At 37.0% G+C, this 12,963-nt stretch overlaps 1 protein-coding gene across 3 annotated transcripts in view; it reads right to left on the reverse strand.

Annotated features, from left to right (window-relative positions):
* The window catches only part of SHPRH (SNF2 histone linker PHD RING helicase), a 124,149-nt gene that overhangs the window by 74,764 nt on the left and 36,422 nt on the right, over positions 1–12,963 (reverse strand). For all 3 annotated transcript variants that reach the window (XM_072643640.1, XM_072643638.1, XM_072643639.1), the window contains exons 10-11: positions 10,241–10,492; positions 9,326–9,404 (exon numbers count right to left, since the gene is read on the reverse strand). In XM_072643640.1, the coding sequence (XP_072499741.1) occupies positions 9,326–9,404; positions 10,241–10,492 (331 nt within the window). The remainder of the gene's footprint in view (positions 1–9,325; positions 9,405–10,240; positions 10,493–12,963) is intronic.

Here is a 12,963-nt window from a genome sequence, read left to right on the forward strand (position 1 = left end):
GAGGCCATTCTTTGCCTCATTTCTTACCTATCCTTAATCACTGAATGGGCACTGCCTCAGTCAAACTGAGACCTGTGAAAGGCCTTGACTTTAAAATGCCAAAGTCTCCCATGTAGGGCTATCTCCAGTCCTGGACCCAGATAGCTCAGGAGGAGAGTGAGGCTGGTGACTTTGCACTGCCCTTCCTCACTTAAATCCAATTCACTTGCAAATCATGACATTATTTTCCTGAAGTCAGACTCCCCTTTTAAGAAGTATCTTTCTGGACCATTAATGAGCCTCAGATTAGGTGAGGTTGGTTTTGCAGGAAGGCCCACACCTTTTTTAATTAATAAGGCACTGAACCCTGAGGGTCATGCCCTCTGGCTCTGAAAAGTATATGTGTATACATACACATATAAATATATACATACATATAGACACATAGACACATACATACATATATATGTGTATATACACACTCTGAAGTGAAGTTTTGCTTTGGGGGCTTACTCTTTGGAAGAGGTTCAAGTGCAAGATGAGACTCTGGGTAGCCATTAAGGAACACCTCTCCACCCCTCCCCAAAAACCCAAATGTTGGTGCTTCTCTCTCTGGTAACTATGTATGTATGTAATGGTCAGACAGGTGGATCTGTCTGTGGATCTATGATGTATGTATTGCTTATGATCAGACACTTAGAAGCCCTGTCTGTTGGTCTATATTTCTCTGCTTGTATTTCCTCTGTTGGTATACGTGATTAAAGAAGATTGTTGATCCCTCACAAGTTGCTTTCCTTTTAGAAAAGCAGATCTAAGAACCTGTGCTAGCAGGTCGTCCTGGATGTGTCTGGGTGCTTGCTGATACTAGGATAAACAACAACAACCATCCTCCTCATTACTCAGACTTGAAATCTTCATTCCCAAACATTTTCTACTTATCTGCCAAAACAATTTTCCTAAATTGCAAGCCTGACTATGCCAACCTATCCCACAAACAACAACAACCTTATTCAATAAGTCCCTCTCCAGAGTCTATAATTCGGCTTCAATGGTCTCCCACAATGACATTCCATCTTCTGACTCCATGCATTTGTGGTGGCTGTCCTGCATGCCTAGAATGCTCACTCCCCTTATATGTGCATCCTGACTTTTCTGGCTTCTTTAAAGAATCAGCTCAAATTCCACCTCTGGCAAATTTCTGTCAGTCCTCTGGCTGCTAGTCCTTCCTTCCAAGATCACTTTCTATTTACACTGTGTATTAATTTATACGTACATAGTTATCTGCATGTTGTCTTTCTCATCAGAATGTAAATCCATTGAGTACTGTGGTCATATGTTTACCTTTATTTGTTTTTTAAATTTCCACCACTTAAGAGTCATCTGGCACTCAGAAAATGCTTCAATGAGGCTTACTGACTGACTGTGATGAAGAACTAAAAGTCCAGATTATTTACCCAAAGTCACATATACTTGATGTTCGAGCCAAGACACAAACACAGGTATCCTGACTATATACACAATGCTCTTTCTAATATACAAACACACTTTCTGCTCAGAAATATATTCTAGAAAAGTAGTTTACAACAAATACTATTTATAACATTACCAGCTATATTTAAACACTTTAAACTTTTTTCAAAGGGCTTTTTCCACATCTAACATCCCTTCTAATTTTTCATCTTTGATTTCATAATGTATATTCCTCTATCCTTACAACAAACAAGATTAGCAATTATAAATCATTTCGGGAAAATGAGGAAACAGGCACAGAAAGATAAAACAACTTGGATTATGGTCAAACTGCTAATTAGTGACAAAGCCAGAATTAGAACAGAGTGTGCCAAACTCACTGATTTTTCTACCATACACTTTGCTCCTTATAGTGGCCTCTTAAATTACTGCCTTTAATTTCCCAGTTATGTTCCGCAGGCACTTCAAGCCAATCTAGCTTAAAGTGAATTTATCACCACTTCACCAAAAATTTATTTTCTTTTTTTGATTTCTCCTATTTGTCACTGGAACCAACATTTTCCCAATCTCAGAATTATCTGATAGCTTTTTCTCTCGTTCCACAGTCAATTGGTAAAACATATTCAATTAGTAAACAAATCCTGTGGATCTCGTCTTCACAACAGTAGTGAGCCTGTATCCATCTCCTTTGGTAACAGGACCTTTGATCCTATTACCTTTACCTGAACTACTTGAACTACTGCAGTAGCTTCTCTGCTCCTAATCTCTTTATTCTCTTATTGATCCTACATACTACTGCCAAATTAATCTTGTTGATACAGAAATTATTCTTGTCTCCATCCACAGCTCAAAAACTTACTCTCCTTTATCTACAGAACAAAGTAGGGCTGCCCTAGCCTGACATTCAAATCTGACTACAACCCATGTTTGCAGCCTTGCCTCACATGTTTTTTTCTTAAATTCACTATGCTGCAGACAAAATGGACTATCCGCCATGCCCTCTGGACTATGGCAACCTCACTCCCATCTAAAATCATAACTCTTGCTTTTTAAAAATTTCTCTTATGTGTTATGTAGAGGAAAAAGGACAGGGTTTGGATTTGTGATTTCACTGATGTAGGGGGTTCCCAGATGATTCAGTTCCAGAGCACTAAAATGCTAAGAGACTTTCTTTGTATCACCCAGCCAGTACATGCCAGATATGCTGGGTCTTTCTGGCTCTAAAGTCAGCTCTCTATCCATCATGCCATGCTGTCTCTCCTTATGCACTTAACAATTTTCAAATGTGCAGTATATTTTTGCATACATGTCTTACCAAGCTCCTTTAGGGCAGAAACTACATCATCTTTATCTTTTGTATGTCCTCCAGAGACTAGCAGAATATGTTGCACATGATAATATGCTTAATTTGTGCTAAAAAAACAAATGAATCCCTCCTAGGCTTGGGATCACATATTTCAGGATTAATTTCACATCTCAGAAGCCCCAAGAGCCAAAATTTCATATCATCTTACAATAAATTTAGAACTAATATCCAATGTGAAGAGGTTATCTCTCCCATATAACATACTTTACAAACCATCTGTGATTGCGTTAAACAGGCAGTCATTATGGGCATGCTCAAATACTTTGCTTCTCAAAGACTAAATAGATACTTTGTGAACGCTAATGCAAACAAGTTGTTATACAAAAAGGCACCATCTTGGGTTAATTATAAATAAACGTGTCAAATAAATCTCCTTTCCTATTTTGATAATGTCACTAGAATAGTTGATCAGAAGAATGTTATGGATGGAGAATACCTTGATTTCAGTTGGGCATCTGACACTATACCTCATAAGCTCCTAATCTGTAACGTAAATAAATCTGGGGTGAATAATAACCAGAAAGGTATGGTATTTGAACAAAGAACCCAAGGAATGTTGATTAACTGATCGATGCCAGCCCTGACAATCTGGAATGACAAACTTTCTAGCTTCATATTTCATATTACTCTCCTCCAAACAAATAGGACTGCTCTTAATTCCCCTTTCCTCTAGCCCCACACAGTGCTGTTCTATTTGCATGCCTTTGTTCTGAATGCTCTCTATGCTCACAATACCATTTCTTCCTCTCTTTTAGGCTGTTCAGTAATCCCACCCATTTTATAAAGTTTCATCAAAATGACACCTTATTCAAAGGTGTCATTCCAAAACAATCATATAGGGCATCAGACAGTAATTTGTTTTGCAGTTCTCTAAAGCACCTATACAAAATATTGTCTATTACATTTGTTCTATTTGCCCATCACCATCCTAGACTGTCAACTCAACAAGAGCATGGATCAGGGATACTTTATTTCTGTTTTGATGCCTAGCAGAAAGCTCTTCACCCAATAGGTACTTAACAAGTACTTTTTGAAGGAATATATGAAATTGCACATAAGTTAGCTGTGCGTTATAGGACTCTTGCCCTATTTTATGCCCACACAGATATTTTCATATCACTAACTCAGATGAAGACATAAAAAAGGCATGCTTCTCAAATTATCAGTTGATGAAAAGTCAGGAAGGGGCGTAAAGTCGGATGAACTTTAACACTTCTGAAAATATTCTTATAGGATCATATGATACTAAATAATAATTGCACACATCTGCATTCTCTCTTATTGTTATAACTGTCAACCCTTCTTAAAGTACCTTCTTTTTCCCTATATAGATACAACAAAACCAAAAAACATCCTTTTGTTTGTCCTTAGCATCAGCCTCAGCTCATGCTGGCTTGAGCACTGGATACTTTTATGGAATTGTGATATGCTTTTGTATTCATCCTCTGTCATCTTCTGTAGCTGGGTGGTGCAGCAGATAAGAGTGCTGAACTTGAAGTCAGAAAGACAGAGTTCAAAGCTGGCCCTAAGATACTTACGAGCTGTGTGACTCTAATAACTGTTTTTGGGATTTGATTGTTACTTTCAACATCATAAGCTTCCCAACCCTGTTCCTGGTTCCTAGAATTCCAAAATATGCTGTTTTACTTAGAACTTCTCTCAGTGCCTGGGGCCCCTTGGTACTCTGGAACATGCAACCATGTCTTCTTAATATGGAGCATTATCTCTGGAAGATCCACTCCCTTCTGAGTAGACCTACTTCATTTTGTGGAGGAGCCCAGGCTAGCTAGCTGCAATTTCCCTGCCATCATTCTGCACCCTGTTTGTGGCTCCCGAACTTCAAAATCATGCCTCCAAAGCCAGATACCTTGCCTCTTAAGGAGCTGAGGTACTTTCTTTTGGCTTATATTTATATCCCTAGCATTTGGCACATATTTTGCACATAGTAAATGCTTAAATGTCTATTTTCTTCCTTCTTAAATAAGTTAATGAGTGTCTTGAATTCAACCATAAAAAAACTGTTGGAAGAATTTAGAGACACTTAATTTAGGGATAAGAGTTAGATTGCAATATACTGGTCAGCTTTCGGTGTCTAAAGGATTATCATGCACAAGACGGATTAGGACTACACTTTATATTTTGGGAAGAGGAGCAGAATTAAGAACAAATAATAGAAATTACTGGGAAAAGGAGATTACAAGGAAGGAGACTGTTGGTCAAAATAAAGGAAGAATTTCCTAACAATTTGAGCCATTCAAAAAAAAAATGGGCAGCCTAGTAAGGTAGTTTACTACTCAACACTGGAAGCACTTTAAAAAAAAATTTTTAGTTTTCAACATTCACTTCCACATGATTTTGAGTTCCAAATTTTCTCCCCATCTCTCCCCTCCACCAACCCCAAGACATCATGCATTTTGATTACCCTTTCCTCCAATCTGCCCTCCCTTCCATCACACACCTCCCTTCTCTAATCCCTATCCCCTCTATTTTCTTGTAGGGCAAGACAGATTACTATACCCCATTGCCTGTATACTTATTTCCAGTTGCATCTAAAAACAATTTTTAACATTCATTTTTAAAACTCTGAGTTCCAACCTCTCTCTCTTCCTCTCTCCCCACCCATCCCCACTGAGAAGGCAAACAATTCAACATAGGTTATACATGTGTAGTTATGCAAAAGACTTCCATAAAAGTCATGGTGTTAAAGATTAATTATATTTCCCTCCATCCTATCCTGTTCCCCATTTATTCTATTCTCTCTTTTGACCTTGTTCTCCTCAAAAGTGTTTATTTCTAATTATTCACTCCTCTCATTTCCCCTCCCTTCTTTCATCCTTCCCCCACCCCACATCCCTTTCTCTCCTACTTCCCTGTAGTGTAAGGTAGATTTTTCACCACAAATTGAGTGTGCATATTATTCCCTCCTTAAGCCAAATCCAATGAGGGTTTCACTCTTTTCCTCTCCTTTCCACCCCATTGAAAAAGCTTTTTCTTGCTTCTTTTATGTAGGAAATAGTTTACCCCATTCCATTTCTCCCTTTCTCCTCCCAATATATTCCTCTCTCACCCCTTGATTTTATTTTTTTAGATATCATCCCTTCCTATTCAACTCACCCTCTGCCCTCTACCTGTACAGATATGTCCAACTACCCTAATACTGAGAAAAGTCTCAAGAGTTACAAATATTATCTTTTCATATAGAAATGCAAACAATTCAACTTTAGTAAATCCCTTATGATTTGTCTTTCCTGTTTGCCTTTTCATGCTTCTCTTGATTCTTGTGTCTGAAAGTCAAATTTTCTATTCAGCTCTGGTTTTTTCATCAAGAATGCTTGAAAGTTCTCTATTTCATTGAATGAACATTTTTTTCCCCTTCAGTGTTATACTCAGTTTTTCTGGGTAGGTGATTCTTGGTTTTAATCCTAGCTCCTTTGACTTTTGGAATATCCATATTCCAAACCTTTCAATGTAGAAGCTGCTAGATCTTGTGTTATCCTGATTGTATTTTCACAATAGAATTGTTTCTTGCTGGCTGCTTGCAATATTTTCTCCTTGACCTGGGAGTTCTCAAATTTGGTTACAATATTCCTAGAAGTTTTCCTTTGGGATCTCTTTCAAGAGGCAATCGGTGGATTCTTCCAATATCTATTTTACCCTCTGATTCTAGAATCTTAGGGCAGTTTTCCTTGATAAGTTCTTGAAAGACGATGTCTAGGCTCTTTCTTTGATCATGACTTTCAGGTATTCCAATAAATTTTTAAATTGTCTCTCCTGGATCTACTTTCCAGGTCAGTTGTTTTTCCAGTGACATAGTTCATACTGTCAGCTATTTTTTTCATTCTTTTGGTTTTGTTTTATAATTCTTGATTTTTCATAAAGTCATTAGCTTCCATCTAATTAGTTTCCATCTGCTCCATTCTAATCTTTAAGGAATTATTTTCTTCAATGCTCTTTTGGAACTCCTTTTCCATCTAATCAATTTTTCTTTTTAAGGTATTCTTCTCCTTCTTGGCTTTTTGGATCTCTTGTCATTTGGGTTAGTTGATTTTTTAAAGTGTTATTTTCTTTAGCATTTTTTTGGGTCTCCTTTAACAAGCAGTTGACTTGATTTTCATAATTTTCTTGCATCGCTCTCATTTCTCTTCCCAATTTTTCCTCTACTTCTCTTAACTGATTTTCAAAATCCTTTTTGAGCTCTTCCATGACCCACCAATTCTTACTTTTGTTGGAGGCTTTGGATATAGGAGCTTTGACTTTGGTGACTTCTTCTGTTTGTATATTTTAGTCTTCCTTATCACCAAAGTAAGATTTTATACTCTGATTCTTTTTCTGGTTTTTGCTCATTTTCCCAGCCATTAACTTGACTTTTGAGCTCTTTGTCAAGGTAGTTCTCTGCTTCCAGTGGGGCTTGGGAGTAGAGGGGAGGTACTGTCAGTCACTTGATTCCCCCCCTACAATCTGTGGTCCTAGAGCTCCAGAAACAGCTGCTGATGCCACCCCTGCCCCTGCTGCTGCAGGCCTAACATCCTGGCACTGGGGCTGGACCACTCTACTCTCTCACATAGGTGCCACAGGTTTTTTCCACTGACCTTCCAATTTGTCCTTCCCATTTTGCAGTCATGAAGTTTGGAAACCACCACAGGTGCCAAAGATTCAGTCCCCTTGAGGCCTGCTCAGGTCCAATCTGTCCCGGCGTGGCCCATGCTGGACTGCCCTCTGCTTCCAGTGTGGTGTGATAAGATACTTCCCGTCAGCCTACCAGACTCTTGGGCTAGAGATGTGCTTCACTCCATCATTCTATGGGTTCTGCAGCTCTAGAATTTGTTTAGAGTCATTTTTTACAGGTATTTGGCTGGGCTTGAGGGGAGAGCTCTAGCAAGTCCATGCTTTTACTCCATCATCTTGGCTCCACCCAACACTGGAAGTACTTTAACAGAAGATGGATGATAATCCCTCAAGGAGGTTAGAAAGGGGAATTCCTTGTTGAGTGAAGTGAGCAGAACCAGGAGAATATTGTACACAGTAACAGCAACATTGTGGGATTGACTAATAAATTTAGCTCTCTTCAGGAATGCCACAATCTAAGACAACTCCAAAAGACTGATGAAGGAAAATACTATGACATCCAGGGAAAGAACTTTGGAATCTGAATGCAGATCAAAGCTTATTATTTGCTCTCTCTTTTTTTTGTTTCTTCTTTCTTGTGGTTCCTCCCACTGGTTCTAATTCTTTACGACATGTCTAATGTGAAAATATGTTTAATGTGAATGTATATGTAGAGCCTATATCAGACTGCATGCCATCTTGGGAAGGGGGAAAAAATTTAAAATTCAAAATCTTATGGAAGTGAATGTTGAAAACTAAAACTAAATACGTTAATTTTTTTTAAAAAAGAGGAATTCCCATATAAAGTGGGAAACTGTAACAGCCTCTGAAGACCCTTCTAACTCTGAAAAAGCTAATAGTTAGAAAATCTGATTTTCTAGGTAGAAAGGCTCAAATACAAGTAGATATTCAAGCTACTTTCATTGTACTTTAACAACACTGGGAGGAAGCAAGATACTCCACAAAGCTACTTTTTATGTACATGTTGCCTCAGGCAGAGTTGGGTACACCTAGATTTATGTCTCCCATCTGCAACACACCGGTTCTATGACCCTGGGCCAGCCACTTACCTCTGAGTGCTCTAAGTGGTCCTCCAAGACTGTAAATTGCAGAGGTGCTGACTTACACAGTTGGAGGGTAATTCCTCATTCTGAAATTCCCTACATACAGTCCCTATTCAAGTTCTTATTCCTATTCCTATTCTACTACCTTCTAGGAGCAAGTAAAATAAATTAAGTTGCTATTCTTCACTACTTCCTAGAGAACATTATTACTCAACTTTGAATATATTCCAAAGTTATTTTTAGAATTTTTACATGTTAGGTACAAAAATACTTTTAGTAAAGTAGTGCTTTGTGTCTGCAATTTATTTTCACAAAGCAAGAATACTTTTAATGTTGAAATGACAACAAAATCATGTGTACACACACATACACACAAACACACAATTTTACTTTTTTTTTTTACAGGTTCTAATATTTGTCTGCTATCAAAAGACTTTGGAATGCTTAAGTTCCAATTATGCTCCAATAGCATGATGGGAATCAGTTTTGGGTAATGAAGATCTTTGGAATACTGCATTATTAAAAAGTGTGTTACAGTTATTATTTTTAGAACAACATGGAGGAATATAAATTTGTTGTCTCATAATCAAAGATCTCATCTTCAAAATGAAAATTCATCCTTGAGCTTATTTTTAAAAAACCTTTATATTTATGTATGAGTAATAAGTTGAAAAAGAGACAACCATCTGAATAAAATTTAGTTTCATTACTTTCAGTGAAAATATAAGTACTGTTGTAATATATAATTAAAATTTTCCACAAAAAAGTTAATCCTCTCAAACTAATAAGCACACTAATACAAAAAGAAGAGAACACAACACATAAGCAAATTCTCCTTCACCTTCTAATCCTCTCTGTACTGGAGTGCCACTGACACACCAGCGATTGATTCCACTCAAGCGCAGAGCCATTTCAGCAGCCTAATGAAAGGGAATAGGAATAATAAACAAATTATGTGAAAAAAGCAAGGAGTCAAGAGCAAATGACTCAGGAAAAATCTCATGAATGTTTGTACTGCAAATTAGACATATGTTGCTATTACATTTAACTGAAACTATATGTATATATATATGTGTATATACATATATATGTGTGTGTGTATGTATATATATATATATATATATTTTGTTCAATGCATAATCACTTAGTAGATTCACAATCACAAATTCAGTTCAGGCTATACTATAAAATTCTGGGAAGTTAAATAAATAGCCTGAGGTAATCATACAAATATTTATATCCATATATTTCTTTCTCTCTCCCTCTCTTGTCATTTTAGTGAGTTAAATCAGACTGTTTTCCTTTAAAGCAACAATTCTGCCTCAAAGTGGTCTCCCTAGAATCACCAATTAACAGTCAGCTTGAAATCATACTATTTAATCCTACCAAATGAGCTTCTACAATGAGCAGACATGATTGTGAATACTCCTTAAAACAGATTTTTTTTCTATTCTGAATTGCATTTTACTTCAATCTATTGGACACAGATACAAAATGATTCAAGTCTTTATACTGGCAAGTAAAAACTGATAAATACCTTTTGGTCATAATCACATAGCCTAAGATATGAAGAAATATAAAACATATATCTACAAACCTGGGACTAATGAGACAACATTCTGGGTTGTTGTGCATACATGCTATATTATGAGAAGGAATTTCATTTTCTAGGAAATTAAATGCTAAACAGAGATAATAAGGAATCCCCCTCCCCAGCCCCTGTGCATACTAAAGCTTTTCCATGAGTATTTCTCACCTTTGCTGTGGTACACTCAACCATCTGAGCTTCATCCAGACAGATCCTCCACCATTCCACTGCTACCAGAGGACTTGGTATGGCCATATACCGCTTCTGATTTCGGAAGCGACGTCCATCCTCACTGTTGCTGTGGGGGATATCTACATAATTCAATTCTGACCGAAGGACATCATAGGTAGTGATAACTACATCCTGCTCTGCCAACATGTGAGGCTGTAAGAAGCCATGTTTCTTCACCCCTTGATACACCTGGATAATTATTAGCAAAGACACAGAAACAGAAAGACTTATAGATAAGATATGGAAAAAAAAATCTTTAAACTTTCAGACAATAAATATTATCAGTAAGAGTCACACACTTTCTTGGTTCATCATACCTGTTTTGAGATTATATACTGCATCAAAATGCAGGAAGGAGCATGAGCATTGAGAGTAAAATAGAAAGAGTACTGAATTCTAAGTGTTGGATTTGAGTTCCAATTATACCATTATACCTCATAGTAGCATTATGAGGATCAAAAGATATCTCTAAGGCTGGTAAGGCCTCTGAGGTCATTAAACACAACTCTCTCATTTTCTTTATGAGGAAACTCACTCATTTTTTTCATGAGGAAACAGAAATACATAGAGATTTATGTGACTTGCCCTTGTTCAGATATGTTGTACTACAGAGTACAATTTCTCCTACACAAGAAGGGCTCCAAAGCCAACCACAATAAATAAAGATGATTCATTAAAGACTCCCAGGAAAAGTGAGATTTCTTATTTCCTCTGGCTCTTCCTTCAGGTATATGGATATTAGATGATTCCTCTTCTTATTTATCATCACCCTTCATGTAACTGAATTCTTATTATTACAATCTACCTTCCTATCTTCAAAATGAATAAACCTTTTTTTAGCTTTGTGATTATAATTTCCTATTGTACTTTAATTATTTTCATTGCTTTCTCCCCGATTTCTCCACATTTTCTCAAAAGCTGGCATTAAGAAAATGGGTACAATCTAAAAGGTGTTATCCAGCTCATGTTAACCTTTTCATTCAATGACTCCGTCATGCCAACATGACCCAGCCATCTCTAAAAAAAAGGGTTGCAAAATGCTCATCTGAAAGGGAGAGCAGCAATAATGCTTTTGTAGCCTAAAGTTGAAAAAGCATTTTATAGTTTACAAGTGCTTTCTTGGTTGCTACAAAAGCTGATTCAATCTTTGGTTTCAATAAGAGAGGCACAGTTTCCAACACTAGGGCACGTGACAGTCCTATTGAACTCTGTGCTGCTTAAGACATGTATCTTAACTACTTTGTCCAGTTCTTGGAGAAACACTTTAGGAAAGAGCATGAGAAACTGAAGGATATCCAGGGGGGAATCACAATGGAGAAGAGCCACAAATTCATTTAGTCAGTCAATCAACAAAGTATTTGTTAAAATGCTTAGTATACGTCAAGCACTCAGTGGATCACTAGAGATACAAAACCAAAAAATGAAACAGTTCCTGTTCTCAAACATCTTACATTCTATTGGAGGATAAAGTGAAGTAACTGGAAATGATTAGTCTGGAGAAGGCTAAGAGGGAGGGAGAGGGTTATGTGGAAGAGGAGCATTATGTGGAAGAAGGAGAGGCCATGTAGGGCAGAATGAGGAATGATGGAACAAAGTGGTAAAATGGTGAATAGAGGCTTGCTATAATGAAAAATCTTTCTAACAAAGCCATCTAAAAGTAAAATGGGCTGCTTAAGAGGTAGTGAGTTACCCTTACTGATTGTCTTCAGGTATAAGCTAGATGTCAGGTTTGCTGTAAAGGACTCTTGTTTGGGCACGGATTAAATTAGATAGCTGTTGAGGTATCTTCCAATTCCAAGTTTCTAGGAAGCGATGTGAATAGTTTGCACTGAACAGGCTCACTAAAAAAAAGGTACCTCTTTCTTTGAATGGATGGTTTTTAATCTCAGAAAAAATCAAAATTACAAGTGATCCAAATGGCAATGGAAAGATACACAGTAGCTATTAATAACAATACCTGGTACCCAAGAAGTGGCAGAAAAGATGCTATTAAAAACTTATGACTGGCAAAGGAGGTGGCTGGTTTTGAGAAAAGTTAACAAAAGAAGAATTCAAATGTTAAGCATGATTTCCTTGAGATATTTAAAAACCACAACAATAGTAACAAAGGAAAGTCTTCAAGTGAATTGGATGGATCCTAGAAGATTTGCTTAATGGTAAGGCAGAGAACTGTACAGGATGGGAAGGCCTGGCAGAACTGATGAGAAACTATGAGGTCTGCACTGGTAGAATATACTGATTTTGATGAGGTCACAAACCCATCTAAACAAGTATTCATGAGCTATATACTAAAGGCAATTTTTATCTTGTGTTTGTGAATAAAACTAAGTATTTGCAATAACAACAGCTTGTTTTTACATTTTATTAAATATAGGGACAAGCATTATGATTCTCATTTTAGAAATGAAGAAAATCAAAATTGGAGTAATTTATCCATTTCTAACAGCTGACACAAATGGAGGCTAGATTCATACCTGCATCTCAGAAGCCCAGGACTCTAGCTACATTAGGGCTGTTCTTTTATAGTATCTCTTAACAATGAAATATCTGGAATGCAGCGTATCTTCCTATACTGTGGCACAACTTGATATGTTAAACATGATATTTTAAAATGAACCCCTAATATCATTCCTTTAGTTTTCTTGCTAATAACTCAAATC

The sequence above is a fragment of the Notamacropus eugenii genome, chromosome 2, assembly GCF_028372415.1.
Source record: "Notamacropus eugenii isolate mMacEug1 chromosome 2, mMacEug1.pri_v2, whole genome shotgun sequence".
Classification (NCBI taxonomy): Eukaryota; Metazoa; Chordata; class Mammalia; order Diprotodontia; family Macropodidae; genus Notamacropus; species Notamacropus eugenii.